We start from the raw sequence: 17,317 nt of genomic DNA, 5'->3' as shown, positions 1-17,317 counted from the left end.
CCACTCACTTCATTGACTCGTGCGTACGCCCGCACGTCTGTCAGTCCATCCTCACTCACTCGATCCTCGGCTACGGCCTCGCAGCCGTTCTCTGCGTAGTCCGGTTCTCTCCTTGGAGCTCCACGGATAATCCCCGTCCACGTAGTGCACGACCTACGGCGAGTCGAGGTCGACCGAAACGACGACCGCCCAACGACCGTGCCACCGCGATATATATCGTTCTCGTTTCGAGGCTCTCGAGCGGCTGTGGAACCTGCCCGCCACCGGGTCGAGCAGGATGACCCTGGCCGGTCTGGGAAGGATCCTCGCGGTCCTGGCGCTGCTGCTCGTGGAAACCTCCTGGACGAGGGCCAAGCCTCAGCAGATCAAACCAGGTGAGCGTTTTTCACACTCCCCGGGACCAGAATCTCACGGAAACACGATCTCTCCAACGTAGAAAATAGGGAATTCGATTCCTTCGCCATTGTCTCGTTTCGTTTTTATCGAGACGACGCCATAATTGCAGAGGATTCGTAACGAGCGAAGAATTTCTCTTCCCTCGTTACGGTTCAGAGTTTATCGACGCGGATCTAGCGGCTGGAAAAAACGACGCCATTGTCGGGGAGGCGTATCGACAGGCTTCCGAGGAAAGTTCGCGATCGACGAAACGCTTTTTTAACCCACGTGCTCCGGAAACCATTGTCTTTCCGGCAAAATGACACTCGATCGAGATCCGCGTAACGTCCGAAGCACAGTTTGAGAGACCCTGGTCCGCGACATGCGACTTTGTATCGGCGAAAACGATGAAACGAGAGCGGGGCAAAGAGCAGCGAGGATCGTTTGTTGCGCAATGGGTCGGGGCCAGGGTGAACGCACCGATGGACACACACCAGAATTCGTTCGGAGTGCGCGATCGATCGGGATCGTGATCGTGATCGATCACGCGGACCCGGCCGTTGTCAGGATCCACCGTTTCGATTTTGATCTCCCCGCGTACGAGAAAGCGTTCGTTTAATTTATGCAAATTTATTTAAACGGATTCTGTGCGTGTCGCGACTCGTCCGACGCGAATTACGCGTATCTTCTTTCTCGCTTTCGTACGCCGCCGAATCGGGACTCGCGTGTTCCACGACCTCCTAATGCAATGTTTTCCAAACCAGTTAACGACCGTGGGAGTACGCCGGCAATAATTGTCGCTTATTATACGGGACCCGCGATGTAACAGTCTCGACGACTTTTTCTTTTTTAAAAAAGTGTTACGCGAATCGATCAAGCATTACGATTCTAAATTAAATTCCACGGGGATTTCGTTTAATTTCTCGTTATCGAAGGAGAAAGGTGCGTGTACATTTAGGACTTTCTTGACCCTGAAAGGTCCGTTCGAGGCTACGTGACCAAGCTCGCGTCCACGACTTCCCAAACGTTCGATAAGACCACCGAAACCACTGTTCGGGCCGCGAATCGGCCGCGTTCGGGTTCGTATTGCTTAAAAGTAACGCGTGTACCGAAATTTGCGTCACGTTTGAGCGTTTCGGTTCTCGTTTAACGATCTGTCTGGCCCGGGCTCAGGGCTGAATCGTCATTTAAGCGCTGAACCGGGGGGAGGGGGACGCCGTGTGCAGTTAAGTACCACGGACGTCCAAGAATAGTTGGCGCAACGATAGGAACGGGCGCTTAGAGTTTACGTTCCTTGGTACACCGTGAGCTTCTGGCGTTACGGCCGCTGTAAATGTCTAAGAACTTTAGCTGTTTCGGTTAAAGCACGTATATCCCTTTCTCGATGGGAAATTATTGTCTTGTCCCGGGGTCTGGTCCCTGCGTCAAAGTTACCCGGGTTATAGAAATATCGCGAGCGTTCGCGTTCCATCCAACGGAAGGGCGAAACTGCTTTTGGGGGAGGGGAACGCTGGTCGAAAAACTTCCACCGTGCAAGTTGTTTCCGGAACCGGTATCGCGGAACTTTTAGGATTATTCATTTTTCGGGGAAGAATATGAGTCGTATCCAGAAGTTTCCCCCAACAGATTTACTGCACTCGCGTAAACAGCGTTCTCGGCTGGTTTCCATCTTTGGCGATACCGCGGTCTGGCGACTTCACGGACGCAAAGTCGGTTATTGTTTCCATGTACCCTGTAATTATCGATAAAATCATTCCAAAGGGATGGTTCCAGCGTCGATGGTCGATGTGTCCGGACATCGGAGTACATATTTTTTGTTAACGAGTATATTTGTCCGAGGTGACAGTTTTCCCGCGTTTGGCGCGGCGATTGCACCGCCGTGCGACGTTTCATCCTATCCGTGTGTTCATAAATCTCCACCGGGGGACACCCCTATCCGTGCGTCTACAAATTGAAGCCACTCCGGGGTCGCCTCTGGTCTTTCTCGAGCCACCGTGACGTATGAAATTCGTACGCCGGATTCCCCGAAGGTCCGTCGATCTTTCGCAGAATTCGCTGGTTTTTCCGGCATCAAACATCCATTATCGATTCCTCCGTGTGCTGGTCCATGGATCGGTTAAGTGATTCTTTCCCGTGCCACCGGTTGGCCAGCGAATGAATCTTACATTGTACGTCCCGGCCAGGCAGACTCTATACATCATTCCGACTGGAAAACTGTACCCGATCTCCTTGGTTGTCCCTTCGCCATCCCCTATATATCCCTCCAGGACCAATTCACCGTGCCAAATGCTCGGGATGTCTCGGGCCGGCAAACCGATATGGAACCGTTTCAGGTTTATCGGAGGCAGCATATGCACCCAGAAAACATCTGGTCCGGTCGCGAGATATATCGTCCACGCAACCAGCGAACTCGATTCTAAAGGCTTTCACGCTCGTTGGCCTCCCTGCAACGAGAAACCATTCGTTTCCTTCGAGGCGTCACGAATTAACCGACACTTTGCCACCCACTAATTCTCTAGATCTCGATAGCTTGTCAAACGTTATTGACACTGAAACTCGTATCGATCTATCTTTTTCAAACGTTCGAGCTGTTTTAAGATTGCAATTCCGAACGAAGGGACGGTTCGTTGAGAGCGTCAGGCTAGAATAGTTCAACGAAATGTATTTTCTTTTTAGGAATTCACTCACGGTGGCCTTCGTTCCGCGAAATCGGCTCCCTTAGCCCGGAATCATCTCGGTTCAGCCGTTTTCCTTGGTCCGGGCAGCGGTTTCCACGCGCCGAAGTGGCCAAAGTTTTAATGGAAAGGACTTCGCGGGACCGCGCGATAAATTACGTCGACCGCGTTTAAGATAATTAGAGACGTTGTGTATCGCGCGGTCTTGTCCGCCCCCCATCGATCCTCCCTCGCCTTTGATTTCTTTCCCCTTGGTTTTCACGTTCGGATAATTAACAGGACTCGTTGCGAAAGTCTCGAGCTAAAATTTAATCGCTCGCCAGCTCGGATTAAAATTTTCTTCCACCCTCTCTCTTTCTCATATTTTCATCGTTGGCGAAAATAAACCAGCCCCGTAAAATCCTGCGGAATTCTTTTAATTAAACGCCGAATCGTACAAGTCGTAATAAAGCGCCAAGTCGAATTTTTACGATTCATAGAAAACCGGCGAACATTCGGCGGAGCCAATATTATGGCGGACGAAACTATGATACTTACGCAGTTCGGAGGAATTTTAGTCGCCCGAGTTAACAAACGGAAGAAACAGGCCCCGTGAATTTTCCATGAATGGGATACGACCATGCACACTGTCGAGGACCAAGAGCGAACCGCGACGCACGTCTGCAAAACCGGCCGCGCCACTTTTCTTTTATGAAAATTAATATTTCCATTCCCCCCCGATGCCACGGCCACGGAAAGTAAAACGGATATTAAGCGCGGTCAAGACGATAAAAAACGTATTAATTGCTTCCCTCCATCGAGGTCTGGTGTCCCCTCCCATGTTTGTAATTGCCACGCGTGTGGTCTTTAATTGGAGAAAAGTGCGGAGATACGGGAACGACGCACGGTGGTCCCGCGACTCGAATTTTTTAAAGGAACCTTGACACGGAACGAAGCAACGAAATCTGAATTGAGATCGATCGCGTTGTTGAACCTTGAAGTCTGAAACGAGCATTGGTTTTCTCGGGAAAGAAGAGAGCGTGGAACGAACTGGTCCCGACATAAATGAAAAGAAGTACGAGGGAGGAAGTCGTAGCCGGTGTGGCGGTAGGTCGGCGATTTCCTGAGGACGCGGCGGCCACCCGGTATGTGCTCGGGTACGTCCAGGCTAATTACCCGTACCGAGAACACATAATAATGCCAGCTAGCGGAGGGCTGGCCTGGAAAAAACTAGTACAAAGTATCCGTCGTGTCTCCGTGTCCACGGCGAGCTACTCGCCGGAGTCGTGAATGAGCTCGGTTCTTGTCCTCCTCTGACTAAATGCCAGCCCATGTCGGCCGCCATAGGCGTCGATCCCCTCGCATTGTTTACCTCCGTACCCCCTTCGCGATCCCTCCGTAGAATCTTCACCGTTCTCGAGATCCAAAGATCAATATATCGCCATCGGAGGCTGCCGTGTTCGCCTGGAAAATATCAGGTCGTTCCAAACAAAGTGTCCCCCTTTTTTCCTGTTCCTTGGATCCGACGTCGTTCCGAAATCCACGGCACGCGCGTCGAAAATACGCGTCGACGACTCGCGGCGCGATGATTCATAAAGCTTTGATCACGTTAATTGCGCGCCATCGGATGACCCTCAACGGGAGCAATTATAATGGCGCGCGTTTCGTTGCCGGGAATTAATTCGAACAGAGGCCGTAGCTCGATTGTTCGCCGCGGACACATTTAATTATTAATTATCTGGCATCGCGTCGATCGTTACACAATGATAATTAATAAAATAATTAATATTCAAGGAATATTACAACTCCAACGAACCGCGTGATTCGATAACGATACCACCGCGGGTCTAAAACCCTTTACAGCTCATCGACCGTTTTATCTATTTACTTTATTGAGTTACTATCGTCTCTCGATAGATAACACCCTGTCCATGGTTAAAAAAGAATTTAAATCACGGATGAGAATCGAAGACGCTAAACTGTCGGATGTCTAGACGTCCGATAGCATAAATCGGAACGAGCCACGACGACCGCATGCAAATCGCGCGTTGCGTGTCGCGCGTGCCGAAGGTTAAATCGCCAGGACCTGCTCGGACTGTCGATACACCGACGAAACGGACCGTTCTTCCGAGTTAAAAGAGTAGAAAGGAGGTAGAAGAGAAGTAGAAGAAGAAAATGGAGAATTTAAAAATTTAAAAATCGAAGATAAATGGTGTTACTACGAAAAAGAAGTAGAAAATAGACCGTTCTTCCGGCTCTGAGTTCTCCCGTTTCGCGCGAATCCCGCTTGGTCGGTTCGAATATAGTTCAACGGGTCGGTCCAATTAGCCTGATGTATATTAAAGACGGCCGGCTCGTTTGCATTCAATCGGACATCTAGGAGAACGAAGTCAGACTATTTATAATTCGGTCAGTATCCTTAGAACCGGCGATTAACATTCGAACCGAACCGCTCGTCGAACGATCGGGGGTTTCCTTTTTTTACACGGGCAATTAAATTTAATTGATATCTCGCAAAGAGATATTCTTACCCTCGATCACCGAGAACGATTTTTTATCGAGGGGTCAAGACGACGATCTTCGACGCGAGGAATCGCGAGTACGTCGAGTCGTCCGTCTGGAAAATTAGAGCGATCTCTGTCCATTATCTTACGCGTTCGAGAAGAGTTTCGTTCGTGGTTGTTGCAGGGAGCTTTGTCGAGAGCATTTAGAGAAGGATTCCTGTCACGTTTGATTGCTTTCGGACGTCAAAGGACCGATTTGGTCCGAAAGGTACTTGAACAGAGTCAGGTTGATCGAGCTGGTTTTCGAAAAGAGTTTGCGTCGCGTTGTTGGACGAAGTATGGTGGGTTAATAGGATCTCGGGATTTGAAAGTAACAAAGGTTGGTAATTAGCCGCTCGAAGGAGCAAAGGGGATCGAATCCATGTTTCACACTGTTTGACAGTTTAATAGGATTTGCAAATCTTTGTCAAACATTCGTTAATCGTTCGAGAGGACTGAATTCATTATGCGATCCTGTTGGCTAATTGTTGACTAATAACTCGACGAAGTATTGAGAATTTCGGGTACGGGTGCGGGGTTTTACTTTGAAACGGAGTTCGGGGGGATAGAATGAAGTCATAACTGTTAATGGGCGGCGTAAAATTGCACGCACGCGAGAAGGTAGTCCGTGTGCGACATGCAAATGACTTTCTTCGTCGGAAGTTAACTAGGTGGCAATTTGGTATTCACAAAACGCGGGGCTGCGAGGCACACCTCGGTATGAAGGATGTGACGGCATTGGGTCACGATTGTCCTTTTGATCCTTCGCTCCAGAAACTTTCCTCCAAACTCCCTCGAATCTAATTAATTTCTAATTAAAGCGTCCGCGTTCTGCGTTCGATCCTCATGACGATTTAAAAAAAAAACAACCAATCTCTTTCCCTATTATCGAGAGAATCGACGACTGTCTGGACAGGTTATTCTTCCTTTAATATTCGTGAGTCACGGAGTTCGTGACAGGTGAACGACGAGTATTACGCAACGTTCGCGGCGATCGGACGATCCAGCGATACTTCGTGCGTGGAATTCTTCCTTGTTCGTCGGCTAGGTGGTCACACACTCGGCGAATAGTCACGAGATGTACGTCGTATAATTTCAAAGGCCTTAAGGCTGACCTGAGTCAACAAGAGCGACCGGAGAAGAACGTGGGAAGCAGAGTGGCGTGTGGACAGAGAAACGCGACACGCTTGAAATATTTCGCAAAGATCCGAGCGCCGTCCACTTTTCGAATCGATCGTTCTCCGTACTTCGTTAGCGAAATTCCCCCCCGAAAGGTCCGGCAGACCGATTAGAAGGATAAAAGAATCGTGTCTGGCCAAACCACGGAGCGAATTTCACGATTCTTCGAGCGTAGATCTGGTTTCCTCCTCGTTTCGGTTCCTCGAATCAATTTTATTCGAGGAAGATTCGCGGAAGGTAAATCGAAAGAGAGAACTGTTTGTTCGACGAGTGGAGGAAATCGAGTATTTCACGCGGGCGAACACGATCGCGTCCCTTATGCAAATTCGAGGCTTTTCGAGGCTGTTGCGCGCGAGTATCGCGCGCCCTGGAATGCCATTACGCGAGAAAGTTAATAGAAAAACGCTCTCGACGCTTTTGCATGGAAATCGTGGAAAGGGACAAGCACGCGGTATGATGCAATCGAGAAAATTGGAAATAAAATTCCGAGGATATTCGAACGATAGATCGGTATCTGTAACCGTCTACGTCCAACGACGTTCAGAAACGTTTGATCTCTCTATCTTTTTAAAATACGTTGAATCGTAAAATTACATCAGCGCTCGTTTTTATTTGTTATGAAAATAATCGGAGAAAACGATTCGTCTGAATATTTGCTCCCGGAGTCGATAATGGCGGACGAAAAACAGTTTTGTCGAGTTAACGATCAGAAAAAAAGTCCCCCGGAAACTTTTTAAGCTTCGATCGACGATCGTTCGTTATCGATACGCTGTAGGGGTAAGTTCGCGGCGGAAGTCTCGCGAGTCCCATCCAGCAGTCGGGAAATTATGGCCGCCCTTCCATTGTGGTAATTCGAAAGATGGCGGTGATTTGTTGTTGAAGAGAAATCGTTGCGATCGAACTTAACTTATGGCGCGCCGCTGCTGGAAGGAATTAAAGCTCTGGCTTTCCACGTCGAGTTTTCAGAGGCGGCAAGAACTATGGGACCGATTCGGGGACGCGATCATTAAACAAACTAATGGCGAAATGTTGCGACGAAGCCACCACCGAGTATAAACAAACCGTGGAACCGGTTAAATTATTTTATTTTATTTATCCACGAACGAGGTCGAACAGGTTCGACGCCGTGATGTAATTGATAGGCAAGTTTTGATACGAGAATAGCAATTTCGAATGTAAATGCGTCGATGGGTATCGAAACCTGTCTTCCAATTTGTCAGTCTTCGTACCTGTGATCGAACCGGACGAAAATGGCTTCGAGACGGGTCCGTCGTTGTTCGTTTTTAACGCCCGATCGCGCATTCATTTTGCGTTCCCTCGACGATCTTCATTTTGGTAAATCGAGAATTCCCGCGTCTCGGATATAAATGGAGCCCCGGCGCGTTCATTAGCAGAGTAATTATAAGAAAAGTATTTCCACCGGCGGCAGAAAATCAAAGTTTCCCTTTGGAAGTTCTCCAGGCTTTAAAAAACGCGCGCTGAAAGTCACTTACCTGTCCGACTGCACTTTTTTTCCCCCTCCCTCGTCCCATTAAGGCGATTTCGTAGCTACGCTAACGACTCAAAGTGCCGAGCGTCTAATTTTATTACCATTCGCAATTTCATCGTATACATTAAAATCGAAAAAAAGAGATTATTCTCTTTACGTCGGAATAAATTTAAAAAAAAATTGTCGCTAGTAGTACCTGCCTTATCGAGGCTTTCGGCGAAGCGGACTACGTTCTTGGAAGTCACGAAGTCGCCTCGACTTGAAGTTTTTGCGAAAAACGTTCTACGCTCTTCAAGTTTTCCGCGTTTCATCTGTACTTGGAAGTTCGTCGATCGATTCTCGTTGCACGTGGCGAAGAGAAACGATTCTCGTTCGTCGGGGCGAGCGACGCGCGAATCGAATCGCGCTAGTAGTCGCAGCAAGCATAAAACGCCTAATTATTCGGGATCATGAATTATTCAGTTTACAAATCAGTCGGCTGGCTGGCTGGGTCGAAAGTAGCGACGGGTTCAATACGCTTCGCGGCGCGTCGAATTACTCGAAATTCAGATAGTTAGAGAATATAGTCTCGGCGCCTGTCGATCAAAAAATTAATCAGGTCGACGTAAAGGATAAATAAAAGGGAATCGTTGGAAAATTTGTGATTAAGGAGAATCGAATGCCAGCGTTTGTCGGGGCTCCGTGAAATTGACGCGCGCTTTTCTGTCTCGGTCCTTCTTCTCCGCTTCCTTTTTTTTCGATAAACGAATACGTTCTCGCGGAACCTGTCCACTGGATAGTTTGGTCGTAAAATCGGGGATAAAGATATATCGCGTTAGGCGACGCTGACACGGTGCTCGCGAAAGATGAAAATATTGCTCGAACCCGTTATTGACGCGCCGGCCAGAGACGATACCATTGATACGAATTCGCTTTGTCTCCGTCTGCTCGTACCCCGATGACAGTTTTCCACTTTTCATATTTCGTTCCCGTCAAGACGCGCCTATTAAAAAATATATACCGTAATGGTACCGGGGATCGAACCAGCCATCGCTCGATATTGCATCCGGTAATTCAGACGTTCGTGGAATAATATCAGTGGAAGAAACACAGCTGTAAAACTACTAACGTCTAATATTATTCTTTTGATGATGTTGGCCATCGATCTTTGTAAAAGAAACACCGTTTAAAGATTTGATTTTCACGTTTCTTTCGAGTTCTATCACGCGTTGCATAGGTGGAGTAATCGAATGGTGGAGAGTTGAAAGGGGGTAGGAGGGTTGGAAATTTGGTGGAAAATATTGAAAAGAGGTTGGGGATCGGTTTCTACGCCAATGTTCCACGGCACGGCGGCTACACCTTTCCGTAGCCCGTTCCACGAGTAACTTTCGAAGGTATATACGAGCAGCCGGCGATGAATGGACACCGGAACAGGTTCTGAATCTTATGCAATGATAAACGAGCGAGCCCGCGGCATCTCGGCTTCACCTGCACACCTGGACGAGTACACGCGCGCGCGTCTCTGTAACGCATCGCTGAATGGGTCCTCGTTCGAAACGAACATCTGTGTAAATTAATCGATCAAATAATCGTTTCCGCGAAACTCACGCGGAAACAGAGCCCCGGGGACTGTGGGAACCCGTCGACTCTCCGGTTCGCCTCGATGGGAATTTTCTTCCTTGCGTTTTCTGCATTTTTTTAATCTCCAGCCATAGTATACACATCTATGGGAAATGTATACAGGTTGCATTTTTATTTAAAAAAGTGTACTCGGAGGAGTTTTCTCTCTGTAAAACCGTACGCGTTTAGAAACAATATCGCCGGGTGTTTTAAGATCGATGAAACGCTTTTCTGGTCCCCGCGGAAACACGGGAAACAATTAAACTCGAGTTAGGACGGTACAAAGAAAAGCCAACTTGCCTTTTTGCTGTCTAAACGTTACTGGATTTCTCTTCGACTGTTGCTGTCCCCGGGGAATAATAACGTCGCGAACTAAAGTATCATCCTGCACATTTTTGTCCGAAAATATATTTAGGAAGGATAGTGTTTTAAGATCGGTAAAAAGTTTACAGAGAGGAACACCGGGAAATAATTAAACTCGCGTCGAAACGGTACAGAGGACACCAACTTGCTGTTTCACCGTTTGAACTTTGTATTCTCTTTGGCTGTTGTCCGTTGCTTCTATTGGATTTCGTTTGACAAAACTAACAACGATAGACCAGATCCAAACTCCTTTTTACTAAAATCTCTGTAAAAGGAGTGCTGAATCACAGCGTGAAATTGCAAACTACTCGAGGACTGTTCCGCGGTATCGTAATAGTGGCACTTAATAACTCAAGCTCCAGACAGAGACTCATCGAGAACATTCTTTGTGTCAGCGTTGTTCATCATCATCTTGAACATCCACGAACGACAGGGAAAAGATTAACCGATCATTTTTGCATTCACGGTACCGTGTATCGATTTATTTAAACTTCTCTCTTTTCACCTTCACCGACGATTAATCCTTAACGAATCGTTGCTTCGATTATTTGTTATTCGAAAGTGTCTCTGGTTAGATAATTCAAACAGAATGGTTCGCTCGATCTTTCGGTGAAATTCGTAATCGGTTTCGCGTTGTCGCAAAATGTTTCACAATACGCGACCCGTGCATTAGTTTATGGGAAAATTATGGTAATTGCGGGCGATCTCTGCTTGGGCGTCAATTACACAGTCAGGGGGTTCGTTAACCGCGAAACCGACGCTTTCAGACTACCAACGATCCGTGTTCTGGCGATCAGCACGAATTAACGCGTGTTCACCGACAATTTCTAAATCCCCGAACGGCGGAAAACTGTTTAAAATTGGCGTTCCAGGTGTCGCGTTTTTGCATTTTATTTTTGAGGAAACATTTTATTCCTTAATTCCTTAGGAAGTATCCGTTGCGGATGAAATTCTAATTCCTTTCATAACGCGTTTCCCCGCCGGTCGTTGGAAGTATTACTGAATTTTCACCGCGGAATCGATTGTCCCGTTTCCGCGCGGTTGGATTTTCGCAATTTCATCGGAATTAATAATCCCCCGTGGCCGCGATCCCAAGGATCGGTTCTTTTAATAGGTTCCACCGGCTAGAATACATAAATCTTCGTATTCCCCGCGATCTGCGTTTCCGTCGCGTTTTTATTTTAATCGGAAATACCATCGATTCCGCGGACGGGTCGACATTACCGAACGATTACCAACGTTTCCCTTCGTTTCTCGCAATCGATAACCTTCCACGATTTGCTTAATTCTCGCGATACGTTTCTCCCGCCACCCCGATCGAACGGGATCGATGGATCCTAGCTTCCTTTTCTCCCGGGCCGTTTCAAAGCGAATAATAATTTTCTCGACTCGTTTGATCCACGCCGGAATGCGCCCCCCCCCCGAACGAACGACAGGCGAAACAAAAAGAAAATCGACGTGGAAATTCGTCGTTCGCGATCTCCGTTATCCTTTTTATCTCCGTCTTCGCGCAACAGCGATTAATAAATGCTCGATCTGTTTGACGTTGGCGGTATTAAAAGAGGAATATTTCCTTTCTAGTTTACTATTTGCGCGACGGATTTTACGCGGCTCCGATATACGCGATTTGGGAAAACACCGATGTCGGTACACGCCGCATTTTTCGCGTTATTTTATTTAATCTCCGACGATAAACATTTGATAGCCGCGGCTTGCGCAAACATCGTTCGATCGTTGGTAAAAAACGATCGTATAGACGACGATTGATTAATTTCGTTAATTATTAATCGCGATGAAAACCAGTGCTCGATATTTTCGATTCAATTTTTCTGAAAGCCTTCGCGCACTTAACAGCCCTTCGACAGTCGCGAGTTTCGCGATCGATTGTTTTTTGCTCGGATCCCTCGATCGCGATTACGTTTCCGGTAATAGGATTACGTAGCTGGAATTCTCGAATCTTTTTATCAGGCAGCGGCAGCCTGGCGAGTTTCTTTAGGCGTTTTACGAACCTCCAGACGCGACGGCGTTTGATATTCTTATTGTATGCTGAAAAGCGGATTTCTCTTGGTCCCGTACCGACGACGGGATGGTAATAGATGCTTCTCAAACGTTCGACAACATTTCTACGGTTCTATTTATTTCAATCGTTTTACAGGCCGTAATGATTTACGCGTTACCACGCGGCAAAAAGTATCGTGCGTTTCAGGAGCCTCGTTTATCGAGGGATAACTGCAACAATATATCGTTTCGAGCACGATAATTTACGGTCCTTCGTCATCGTTTCGAAAGCAATTGCGTTCCTCCGCAATTCCGTGTCGGGTTCTTTCGACACGAAAAACATCGTGATCGCTGAATCGTTTCTCTGGTCGTTGGAACAGGGGATCCAAAATCTCGATCGCTAGTCTGAAATGCAAGGAAAAATAAGTATTTAGAAACTCGTTTTGACGCCAGCTACGACACAAGTCGCACATAGATGCAATTAGGAAAAGTCAATGCAACTGTTCGTTCCGTTTTGCAGGCTATTTTGGAACGATAAAGATGCGTTATCATTATCACGGTTTAACGCCAATAGGGACGGCAATATTGACGTTAATTTTAGACATGGCTGGTACAGACACGAATGTTGATATTAGCACGGAATTTCGTGATAATATCGAGGGATGGAATACTGTCAGTTCGAAATATACGTATAAATTCCAATGGCACGGCAATTCGCTATTAACTGTGGTCGTAATATCCATGGTACAATAAGGTTTGTCCCCGTACGATCCTCACCTTTCCCACGTACGAGCACCCTAACTGTTTAGGATCACTGTTACTTCTAATCTCTGCTCGTACGCGCAACGAACCACCCGCAAAGTATTTCTCCAAAGTTACTCCGATCTTTCTTGCCATTTTGTATGCAAAGATATTATTTAAAATCTCGAAACGAAGCTTCAACGCGGACAGAAGCTATTAACCTTTCTAATTCTCAATCATACCCTCGGTTTCATAGTGAAGTTTGATAATTACGTTTCACCCACTATCGGATACGCTTCAATCTCCCAAAGTTACGTTACAGCCGACCATCGAGGATCATTTCAATCCGGAACGAACGTTCGATAACGGACGATGAAGCGGGGAATTTATCCTGAACATTTCACAAAACGTAGTTATTATGAGAAAAGATATGGAATAAAAATATTTGTCTCTTACTCGTCGATTATAATTATTCTCGATTTCAGAAATGATCTGTTTTCTTGGACTTTGGTGGGGAAAGGTTTCCTTTACTCGTTCAGGTTTCCGGGGCTCAAAGGAGCGGATGAATCAGCGCGTGAATTACGTTTCCGCTTTGGCCGGGATTCGAATTCGGCGCGCGTAGACGCGAGAATTTCGACGGATCATCGGCGGTATTAAATAAATCATTCCCGTGTGAAATTACATCGTTTCAGAGGCTCGAACGAATTACAGCTCAGCCAGCGGCGGAACGTTAATATATAACGAGGTTGGTTAAACATTTCTGCCGGGTTATCAGGTCTCGTCAATCGTTTTCCGGCTGCTTATCCCCCTATGTACGCCAGACGAGCGTTTCCAACGTACGAAGTTTAATTCACTGCCTTTAAAACATAATCAGAGATTAAACCGAAGAATAATCGCTCGATAGAAATTCCTTTAGCTACCAGCTCGGTACATTGAACTTCATAACTACATATTTATCAGATTGGCCAAATAAGGAACGTTTATTAAGAAACTCTAATCGTTTGTAGCAATTCTATCCCACCACGATTTGTCATTATTTATTTGAGATCTTCAAGGCAACTTCTGTGAAGTTTCACGTTTCGACCCATTGTTTTCGAGTCTTCCCATTTGACGTAGAATCGCAGCCAGCTGGTTGCAATTAACTTGCAACGTAGTAATAACATAACGTGGAGACAATGTAAACGGAACATTGTAAAGCGTGCATTATTTACGATTCGCGATGCAATTCTGTATAACAACAAGCCTAGCGTGGTTCATGACGATTCACCGTATACCACGGAATATTGTTTCAGTGAAATTTTCAGTAAATTTACCGATCTCGTTGGTTGAATTTTTGTTCACCCGATCGAGATTTCGTAATTTCGAATCCACGGTTTTTAATCAACGAGGAGCAGCAGGGCCGATCGACGGGAAACGGCGTCTATTCCGTCGAGACGGCGTCGAAACCACGTCGCGAAGGTCCTCGCGCAGGATCTCGAGTTTTTAATTAAAACATGGCGTCCGAAGAAACCCGATCGGGCCGGATTATTAATCGGACACGATCACGCGATATTTCCTCGCGATACGTCCGCCAGGCCAGCACGAATTTATCGTCGCGGCCCGGCTGATTTATCAGCCGGAATCCGATTTATCAGCGCGTCGCAGCCCGCGCGAGAGATCCTCGCGATTCCAGGAGTCAGATTGGTCAATCTCGTCCACTCTGACGGGTCCCTTCCCCCCCCCCTATTGGTCCCCCGCGCCCTTCCAGAAACCGATCGATCCTATTTTTACCCGCGAATCGAGCGAGTTCGACGCCGGTTTAATTTCCGGTCAGCGACTTCTTCGATCCCCGGACGCTCGAATCCCCAGACTTCCGGCAATTGTACGAATCGAACCACGAGAACGCGACCCTAGTGCTCGTTTCTTTATAAACAATAGACGGTTTTAACTCTTTCGACCCTTCCTTTCTGGAAAATCTCATAAATATTACAGGAAATAGATACGTGTTCCGTTTGGTAAATTATTGTTAGCACCGATAGGAAATGTTCTTTTTAAACATCGACGTTTCATCGTGTCGTAGGAGGGTTGCTGAAATATACTCAAAAAGATAAAAAAGGAGAAATATGTATCGCGCTACTAGAACATCGCATCATCGCAAGATTACTTTGTTATGCAAATGAGGTAAAGGTTTCGAGAAAGCGGAAGCGGTCTCCTCAAACTTAATGCAATAAAGGTTTGCCATTGGGTTTACCAATATCCTGTTCTTTGACAGCGTTCTTCAAAGAGTCACGGTCTATAGAGGGTCCTCTCGAGGAAAGAAAGCAGCTTTCCTCGAGGACAAAACGCCTACTTTCACGAAGAAAGGGACACCTTTCGCAAGAAAATACTACCCTTTTTGTCGACGACGAAGAGAATCTTTAGGTAACCTCTCGAAAAATTTTGCTGCCGCGTTAAAGTGCTCGGGTTCTAGGCAGAGACGGAGCTTTCATTAACGCAGCCCGGCTAAGAAAGAAACAGGAAGTATAAAACTACCCATTCATTGTACTAATCGATTGCTATTACATCGTAATGGCCTGCTACTTAAGACTGAAGCACGGTTATCCGTTCAATCGTAATGACTGCCGTATATTCTCACCATAAATTCTCGCTAGAGACCGCAAGTAGATGGTTAGAAATATTGGATATCCTCGAAGTTCTGGTCGAATATGTTGGTCGCTCAAGGACGATAGCATCTACCACCCCCACCGTACTATCATCGTATCGATCACCTACTCCCATTATAGTTAATATCAATTAGCTAACATACATCAAGATTTTACAGACTCGTGACTCTTGAGAGTTCTCAGCTTCGAATTCAAAATTCCACCAATTTATCAAAGGTGAGGGTCATCGATCGCGGTGAAAACCTTTGGCCTGCACCTCGCGTGCGTGTAATGTTACGTTATTCGTTGTGTTGTTTCGCGGAGGAGGGGGAGGGAGAAAGGTTGAACGAAACGGGAAATACGAAGACGGCGAGGGTTGGGGGAAGGAGAGTGGTTCGAAAGTGGGAGGCGAGGGCAGAGTTCGGTCCATTCATGCGACTATTGCGTGGATCGCGATACCGGGCAGTGGCTCTCACCGACAATGACCACGGCTCACGGTTAGCCTCCCTTGTCTTTCTAATTGGCAGGACGCGCGAGCGACGTTCGAGGCTTTTGTCGCTCGGGTTCTGGGGGTTGCGGGTTTCATTGGAAGTTGAAATTCACGGGCTAGCGAGCCGCTATTCACCACGGGGGTGGATTCTCCCTTTGCAAGGAAGATGGTGCGTCAATTGGCGCGATCGACTGGCGGTCGGGGAAGTTGTTCGCGAAGATCGCCGTCGATGGGATTGGGGACGTTGTATGATCGATAGGACGTCCGAGGCTGCGGTTTCTTCTCTGGTCGTCGGTGAGTACCGTCCTGTTAGACGTCTATGAAATTGTGATTTGGAGTTTGGGTCTCGAGAGAGCCGCGAAGAATATCAAATTCCTTTTTTAAGAACGAAAGTAAACGGACAGACGGAAATTTTTGATTAATCTCTAAGTAAATTCTTAAAATTTTTAATAACTTTACAGTAGTTAGGAACACCGTGGAATAATAAATAGACCTTTGAATCACGCAGTGTATCTGCTCCTCGAGGAAGGATAATATTGTAATTTGGGGATAAGGTCTCGCGCAGCTTGAAAGTGTTCCACGAGGTCAGAGTAGACGTAATTCCTGAAGGATATCGACCCCATTCTTCGGGAAGTATAAAATTGTAATTTGGGGGTTACGTCCTCCGCCATTTGAAAAGCGTTCCAGGAGGTCAAAGTAGACGAGACCCTCGGAGGATATCAAATCCGCACTTTGGGAAACTGTTTTCGGGGGGCGTTAATCTTCCGTGGTTTCTGACGTACTTGTTAATGATCCTGACAAACTCGAACTTGGAAATCGAATCGATGGACTCTATGGCATCGTTTTCGTCCTTTTTGAACCCAATTTGTCGGATATTCGCGCGTTTTCAATTTAACATCGCGAGCAAACAATGAGTGGCCGACTCTATGGGAGAATAATGCCGCGAAAATTCGGCAGTTTCACCGATCGGGGCACATTACGCGATAACGAACAATAATTAACTGCCTTATTCATAGGGTGTAATATGGTTTGGGTTAGCGCAACCCTTTCGATGTTTTGCCTCTTCGAACACGCTCGGCGATTTGTTTCACTCGCGTTAACGACCGCGATGATGCCTCGAACGATTCTCTAACAAAGTTTTCGTCGAACACGCTTCCGCTCTTTCCTCGAGATTAAAATCTTCTTCGCGAGATCGCCCACTGCCTCCATCCCCTCGCCATTATCCGGTTTTGCGCCATTAGCTGCTACGACTTGCTTCGCGTACG

General features: G+C 46.9%; 1 protein-coding gene across 1 annotated transcript in view; it reads left to right on the top strand.

The window, feature by feature from the left end:
- Window positions 1-277: 277 nt before the first annotated feature.
- The window catches only part of LOC122398318, a 36,491-nt gene continuing 19,451 nt past the window's right edge, over window positions 278-17,317 (top strand). The window contains exon 1 of the mRNA XM_043398054.1: window positions 278-374. Coding sequence (XP_043253989.1) covers window positions 278-374 — 97 coding nt within the window. The remainder of the gene's footprint in view (window positions 375-17,317) is intronic.

The sequence above is a fragment of the Colletes gigas genome, unplaced genomic scaffold (assembly GCF_013123115.1).
Source record: "Colletes gigas isolate AHSC1104 unplaced genomic scaffold, ASM1312311v1 Colletes_gigas_Sc00011, whole genome shotgun sequence".
NCBI classification, from domain to species: Eukaryota; Metazoa; Arthropoda; class Insecta; order Hymenoptera; family Colletidae; genus Colletes; species Colletes gigas.
This window is presented reverse-complemented; position numbering and strand designations above follow the sequence as displayed.